General features: G+C 41.4%; 3 protein-coding genes across 5 annotated transcripts in view; 2 read left to right on the top strand and 1 right to left on the bottom strand.

The window, feature by feature from the left end:
* Positions 1-3,356, top strand: part of atg2a (autophagy related 2A) — a 15,248-nt gene extending 11,892 nt beyond the window's left edge. The window contains exons 32-44 of the mRNA XM_017039288.2: positions 3-23; positions 135-364; positions 458-593; positions 705-932; positions 1,175-1,276; positions 1,407-1,491; positions 1,600-1,753; positions 1,841-1,910; positions 2,024-2,106; positions 2,206-2,327; positions 2,425-2,579; positions 2,678-2,836; positions 2,964-3,356. Coding sequence (XP_016894777.1) covers positions 3-23; positions 135-364; positions 458-593; positions 705-932; positions 1,175-1,276; positions 1,407-1,491; positions 1,600-1,753; positions 1,841-1,910; positions 2,024-2,106; positions 2,206-2,327; positions 2,425-2,579; positions 2,678-2,836; positions 2,964-3,200 — 1,782 coding nt within the window. The 3' untranslated portion in view covers positions 3,201-3,356. The remainder of the gene's footprint in view (positions 1-2; positions 24-134; positions 365-457; positions 594-704; positions 933-1,174; positions 1,277-1,406; positions 1,492-1,599; positions 1,754-1,840; positions 1,911-2,023; positions 2,107-2,205; positions 2,328-2,424; positions 2,580-2,677; positions 2,837-2,963) is intronic.
* Positions 1-6,463, bottom strand: part of nxf1a (nuclear RNA export factor 1a) — a 29,259-nt gene extending 22,796 nt beyond the window's left edge. Inside the window, exons 1-3 of one of the 3 annotated variants that reach the window (XM_017039282.2) lie at positions 6,371-6,463; positions 6,044-6,088; positions 5,459-5,546 (exon numbers count right to left, since the gene is read on the bottom strand). The gene's annotated coding sequence lies outside the window, so the exon portion shown is untranslated. Of the gene's footprint in view, positions 1-5,458; positions 5,547-6,039; positions 6,089-6,370 lie in introns of all 3 variants that reach the window. The other 2 variants (XM_017039281.2, XM_025062973.1) reach the window with 2 other exon arrangements.
* Positions 5,081-6,598, top strand: trmt112 (tRNA methyltransferase activator subunit 11-2). The gene is made up of 4 exons (XM_008326864.3): positions 5,081-5,286; positions 5,418-5,519; positions 5,782-5,874; positions 6,386-6,598. The coding sequence occupies exons 1-4, from the start codon at positions 5,212-5,214 to the stop codon at positions 6,485-6,487; spliced, it is 372 nt and encodes a 123-aa protein (XP_008325086.1). The 5' UTR covers positions 5,081-5,211; the 3' UTR covers positions 6,488-6,598.
* Positions 6,599-6,747: the final 149 nt, after the last annotated feature.

Here is a 6,747-nt window from a genome sequence, read left to right as displayed (position 1 = left end):
AGTCTCTGGGGAGGGGCCTTCCTGTGAGTCTATACCAGCTCTCGTTGTCATCATGTGTTTCTCATGAGTCTTCATAACAATATTTATTTATATAGTTTTAGAAGAAATGTTTTTAAATGCGGTATTATTTACAGCCCAAGGACGGGGAGCCCGTGGTCACCGTGCTGTCCCAGGTGCCCATCAAGGTGAAAGACAGTCACTTCTCCAGGCCTCGTGGCAGCTCAGACCTGCTCCGAGCCCCCAGCCGCTTCCCTGTGCCCCAGAGCAGGGTGATTCTGCGGGAGATCTCTGTGGTCTGGCATCTGTATGGTGGAAAAGACTTTGGTGGCAAATCCATGTCTATACATGCGCAACAGGCAAACAGGTAACACAAAGCGCAACAAGTAGAAAAAGCTCACACTTGAGCAGAATGGGTAACGAAGAAAATATTTATCTTTCTGTTTTGGTCGCCTCGTAGAGGCCGGTCAGTCCCAGCTGGCATTCGTGGTTCTCCGTCTCGGGCTGTGGCTTCCTCTCGTCCCCAGAACTCCTGGAGGTGGGCAGGTGGGAGTGGCCGTCAGCACACCATGTTGATGGAGATACAGCTCACCAAGGTACAGTTAGAAATCTTTTGCATGTAATTCTGAAGTTAAAATGATATGGATGTTGTTTATCGCTCATCAAAGCTCAGCCAATTTCTTCATTTCTGTAATTTGTTCATCCAGGTGTCTTTCCAGCATGAATCCTACTCTGTGATACAAGCAGGGCAGGATGGAGAGGGGGCAGCAGTCCCTGTGGTCGGAGTTGGACCAGGTAATGAACAGCCCATCTCAAGGCAGGTGTTCATCGTCCAGGAGCTTGAAGTTCGAGACCGTCTGGCCTCCTCGCAAATCAACAAATTCCTCTACCTCTACACCAGTGAGAGCATGCCCCGTCGGGCCCACTCCAATATGGTGAGGATGAGAGAGAATCCTACGACTTGGAGCTTAACCTTTTAAACCCCAGAGTTGTCTTCTGGCCACCATGGCAGCTTTCAGAGATGCTTCCAAAAAACATATTTAAATAGAATCTTCAGTTTGTTGATACAATGTCTCCAAACAGTCCTGGTCCATGTGTTGAAAACATTTGATGAAGAAAAAGTCCTAAAACTTTTGCACAACACATTTATGTCACTTTGTTGTTTGTTTTCTCCCAGCTGTCAGTGAAAGCCCTTCAGGTGTGTCCAGAGTCAGGTCTGGGTGGTCCAGAGTGTTGTCTCCGGGTCAGTTTGCTGCCACTGCGTCTGAATATAGACCAGGTAACTCCAGCACCTGCAGTTGGATCTGAGTCCAGTCTCTGAGTGAACGAAACCTACGTTTCTCAGTGGGGACACTTCAGTGAGTATTTTTGTTTAAAAAGCATTTTCTTTTGTTCTTGTTTCCACCCAGGATGCACTTTTCTTCCTCAAGGACTATTTCAGTAATTTAGCCTCCTTCGTCAACCCTTACCTGCCAGTGGATCCTGCAACTGAAGGTGAGCTCTGTCTTCAAATCTACAATGTCAGATGTCCTGCATATTTTATATGAATATATATTTATATGAATATATATTATAATATAAATTCTTGATATTGACTTGTAGTGAAAGCAGATTCCTCTCAGAGAGCTGCTGAAGACATGGACGCAGCTGCTGGTCTGGGGCCTGACCTCACAGCTTCTGTTGAAACCACCAACAGTGAACAAAGCTCATCTTCTGCTGGCTCCTCCTCCTCGTCCGATCAGCCAATCTATTTCCGGTTTGTTGACAATAATCTACCAGGCTTAAAAAGGAGTGGGATTTGGGATTTGGTTTATTAAGGTATAAATGTCCTCTCTCTGTGCAGGGAGTTTCGTTTCACCTCTGAAGTGCCGATATGGCTGGATTATCATGGCAAACATGTGGTCATTGAACAGGTAATGCAGTTTATCATAACCAAGCATGACTGAAGGCCGATTACAAAGAACTTTGTAGATGATGAGGTGATGTTTGTGCCTGTTCTTCATGATCTGTGCTTCTTGTTTGACAGGGAACGTTTGCAGGGATTCTGATTGGCCTGGCTCAGTTGAACTGTTCTGAGCTGAAGCTGAAGAGGCTCTGCTGCAGACACGGGTAAAACACATCATCCCCTCTCTTTATAAACTTCTGTGTGTTATATCATTTCTGAAATCCAAATCAGAAGGAATTTAAATCTTCTGTAACTTCTTCTAGTCTTCTCGGTGTGGACAAAGTGATTCAGTATGCTGTCACAGAGTGGCTGACTGACATCAGGAAGAATCAGCTGCCAGGCATTCTGGGAGGTGTTGGCCCCATGCACTCAGTTGTCCAACTATGTAAGTTTATACTGCAGCACCAAACATGCTGTCAGCTCAACATATACACTCTTGTATTTTTGTTATTTTCTCATTTATCTCGTATGTTTTTCTACAGTCCACGGAGTGAGGGATCTGTTCTGGCTGCCCATAGAGCAGTACAGGAAGGATGGACGCATTATCCGAGGTCTCCAAAGGGGGGCAGCGTCCTTCGGCACCTCAACTGCCTCAGCTGCTCTGGAGCTCAGCAACAGGCTGGTGCAGGCCATTCAGGTAGACAAGATTTGGATTTTGGGACTGCAGACGGTGAAACATTGACAGGGTGATGAATTTCGATAATCTTGTTTTTCCATTTTTGTCCTTGTTTAAAGGCAACAGCAGAGACTGTGTATGATATCCTCTCCCCAACACCTCCTCTGACTCGTTATGCCATCACTGAAGGCCGGACTCTTACCAGCCGACCCCGTAGAGCTGCCCAGCCCGCAGACCTCCGAGAAGGTGTCGCCAAAGCCTACGACACCGTCAGAGAGGTGCATTCATACACTTTTTGTCTCGAATGTATCTCAAACTTTTGGAGTAGTAGTGTGCTTTTATAATTCATTCCACTCACTCAAAAGTAAGTTCATACCCAGACTTCTAACCTCTCTGCTCTTCTAGGGAATGTTTGACGCGGCCCAGACGCTGTGTGATGTAGCATCCCGTGGCCACGAGCAAAAGGGTCTGCCTGGTGCTGTGGGCGGTGTCCTGCGGCAGATCCCTCCCACTGTAGTTCGCCCTCTGATAGTGGCTTCTGAGGCCACCTCCAATCTGCTCGGTGGCATGAGAAACCAGATCAAACCAGACGCCAGGAAAGAGGATTTCTTGAAGTGGCGGACGGAGGAGGGTGAAGAATAATGGTTTTTTCTGTGTCAGTGTGATGGAGAATGGATGTGAACGTATGAGAATCACTGAGTGTGAGACATACTGTTGAGATTAAAGTGTGGAGGAAGGGAGTGAATCCAAGGTTTAAATGTGTACTTGCATGTGTGTAGGATCCAATTAGAGTCTGCGCTCCAGAGCAAAAACAAAGCTACGACTAATAACTGCGGCAGTTACTAACACAGTATTTAATTATAGGAGAGTCAGTTTGAACACTTCTGCATTCAACAAAACCCCAACATTTTCCCCTCAGTACTACTTTTCAAATTTTCTGTGAAAACATAGCTTTGACCACCTTACTGACTGATTCCTGGTCCCCTAATTCTGGGATGACTATTTTATTTGCTACCAATTCTACCCCTTGTTGAGACATCTGCTTATGCTACCAATTATTCTACCCCTTGTTGAGACATCTGCTTATCTTGACAGATTAGAACCTATAAATCAATTGTAGGCCAGACAAAGACAAAAGATTTTAAAACACTATTAAAAATCACCACATGTCCAGTTCAGTGGTCTAAGCACCTACTTATCTCACTGCTGTAAGTTGTGCCATAAACAATGCAGAGTGTCTTCATCTATTTGTGTTGCCCTCCAAAATAATCTGCCCTCTTATTACATACTGTATATGCCCTCACATTCACGTTGATTCACACCTGACTGAATATGATCAAAGATCACATGAAGACCCAGCGATGGCTCTTCTGTCTGCATTGCCACTCAAACCAGATTAGTCTTTTCACCTGTCGTCAGAATCGCTCTGCCCTTCCTTCGATGCCTTCCAGCATTTTGTTGTTGTTGTTTATCTTAGTTTTTTTTTACCTTGTAATAACATAAGTATTGTCAAACGCATTTTAAAAAGGTGTTTAAAGGAAAAAGTAAGGAAGAATGAGGGTTTTGTGATTTTAAAAAGGTTTTACAGTTTATCTTTTTTGTTGTTTTATTTAGTGTAAAGGATGTTTGTATGTGCGAGTGTGTGTATGTGTGCGCATGTGTTTAATTGTGCGCACGATGCATGTCTGTGATGGTGGCAGGTTTATGCTTGCTACACCTAATGTGTGTAATTACTATTTACTACTGTATATCGTCAACAGTATGAATGACCTGTATAAAGACAATGACTATTCAAAATTAATACAAAAATAAAACTTTTGAGTACAAAAACAGAACATTGGCCCATTTTTAAAACTGATTCCTAAAATCAACTTTCCTGAGTATATTTTTTTATATTGTGTTATTGAACATTTTACCATTTAGCCTATTAAGCATTGGATTTTCTACCATCCTGTCCATTCAATTACATAGTTTTTTTATACAAAACTATAAATTATACTTACAAACAGTAACAGTATAAGAAACAGCAATAATTAATGTATTGATCACTTTTGATATCGCTGTAATTGTTTTAACAAACAACTAGAATTAGTCATTTCAACAGTTTACTGTAATTCCTTAATTTTCCAAAGGGAAATATCGATCTATCTATCTATCTAATTTCTACAGGAGACGCTGACTATTAGTCCATAGTATTCTCACAAGATAACCAGTACATATCAATAGTTTCACTTGAGCACAGTGGAATTTAAATTTAAATAAATATTTGGGGAATAAATGTTTCTTCTGTAAATACTTGACAAGGACTTGGTTAACAGCAAAATCTCAACAGTTGTTCTTATTCTTATAAAAATGTTAAAGCATTGAAATATACATCTGAAAAAGGTGTTCAAAAACGAATTTTCACAGAAATGTTCTGAATTACCTGATGTTGAATTAAGTCCCTAATAAACTCAGTAAGTTAAATAGTTAGTTACGTCTGTAGTCTAAGAACCAATGTTTCTCGCGCAAAAAACCCGGAGGAGCTCATTCTGTGACGCACACTCGGCATTTCCGGTGCACATGTAAACGCTGTAGCGTGATTAAGTAAAAGTTAAAGACAAAGCGAGATTTTATCCTAACATTACAGCTGTTAGGATAATAAATCGTAAATATGAAGCTGCTCACACACAACATGTTGACATCTCATGTAAAGGGAGTCACTAAAGGATACCCGCTGCTTATTAAGGTAAACTGTTGACACCAGTTAGCATCACTGCTAACGCCACTCTCTGGCGCTTCTGTTGACTGTTTCAAACCATAAGGCGTGTATGTTAATGCTGTACTAACTGTTAGCATCTGATGTGTTTCTGTTTGAAGGCAATCGAGGTAAAAGTGAATGAGGTAGAGTTCAACCCTACCTTTGTGAGCAGGATGATTCCCAAACTGGAGTGGAGTGCTCTTGTCCAGGCTGCAGAGGAGGTGGGTTCATCTAAAACTGCATTTTCACTAAAGATACAAAGAGATAAAAGACATACATGACATCACATAAATATATGTGTCGGAAATGCAATTCTTTTAAATGTGATTTACAGTATAACCCACGTTAACCCGGTCAATGAAACGCTTTATTTGTTGGTGTTGGTTGGTCGGTCCACATTTGGTGTCCAGTCATTATTATTTTGATTCAGTGGTCTTTGTTATACTGAATTCCTGTTTGTTTGTTGTTGTTTGTTCTCGTCAGCTCGGTCATCGTCAAGACCTCCCTTCTGAGCTGGTGGCGGACTATGAGAATAATGAGGATTTTCTGAAGAAAGTGCACAGAGCGATGCTTGAGGTAAAAGCACTCGTTCACTCAGCCATTTCGAATAACCACAACCACAGTGTGATTTTATTGACAAATAATACTTTCTGAAATTAACTTACTAACTGGGTTAGCACTGTTTAGTCGATGTACACAAAATATCATCATGGTCTTTTAAGACCTTCTCACGCCACTTACTTACTCAACACTGCCACCTGTTGATCACCGGCGTATTGAGACGTTTCATCTGTTGTGATCACAGAAAAAGAAAAACATCAGTCACCGTGGAAGACACAAAGATACATACGTACAAATGGACCACTTGACGAAACTAATGTAGTTGATTTTATGGAATTCAAAAATAAAATGAAATAAAATAAAAAATACAGTAAAATTACATTTAGTTGTTATTAAATATTTCCTTTTTGTGTTTAGCTCCTCTTTTCTGACCATAGATAATGTTTTTCTGTATGCAGGAAGTCAGATTTAAAATAATTTCAATTTGTATGTATATTTTATACAAACATACTTTTTAATTCTTCAGGTGGAGGTGATCGAAGGTTGTCTTCAGTGTCCAGAGTCAGGACGAGAGTTCCCCATCTCCAAAGGAATCCCCAACATGCTGTTGAATGAAGAAGAGGTGTAAACACCAGCTGAGCTCATTTTACAACCTCGGCCTGAACTGTCACTCAAATTAGATTGTGGGGAATCATCGCAGAGAGGAAAGAGGTTGGACTCTAGATTGGTGGTGCCAGGAGGGGGAAAAACACCACACTGTTTGGTTCATTGTACTTATGTCATTTTAAGTGTAGGATGCTACACTTAAAATGGGAAAAACTTAAAGAGTAATGAATGGAAAAGTTCCCTCCAGTGGTTTTATCTGTATTTATTTTTGTTACTTCTCAG

The sequence above is a fragment of the Cynoglossus semilaevis genome, chromosome 15 (assembly GCF_000523025.1).
Source record: "Cynoglossus semilaevis isolate Cse_v1.0 chromosome 15, Cse_v1.0, whole genome shotgun sequence".
Taxonomy (NCBI): Eukaryota; Metazoa; Chordata; class Actinopteri; order Pleuronectiformes; family Cynoglossidae; genus Cynoglossus; species Cynoglossus semilaevis.
The sequence above is the reverse complement of the archived record's forward strand: the minus strand, read 5'-3'. Positions and strand labels throughout refer to the sequence as shown.

Coding starts and splice junctions, on each gene's coding strand:
- trmt112 (XM_008326864.3), top strand. CDS start 5,212: ATGAAGCTGCTCACACACAACATGTTGACATCTCATGTAAAGGGAGTC. Junction 5,520..5,781: donor TTGTCCAGGCTGCAGAGGAG/GTGGGTTCATCT, acceptor TGTTCTCGTCAG/CTCGGTCATCGTCAAGACCT. Junction 5,875..6,385: donor TGCACAGAGCGATGCTTGAG/GTAAAAGCACTC, acceptor TTAATTCTTCAG/GTGGAGGTGATCGAAGGTTG.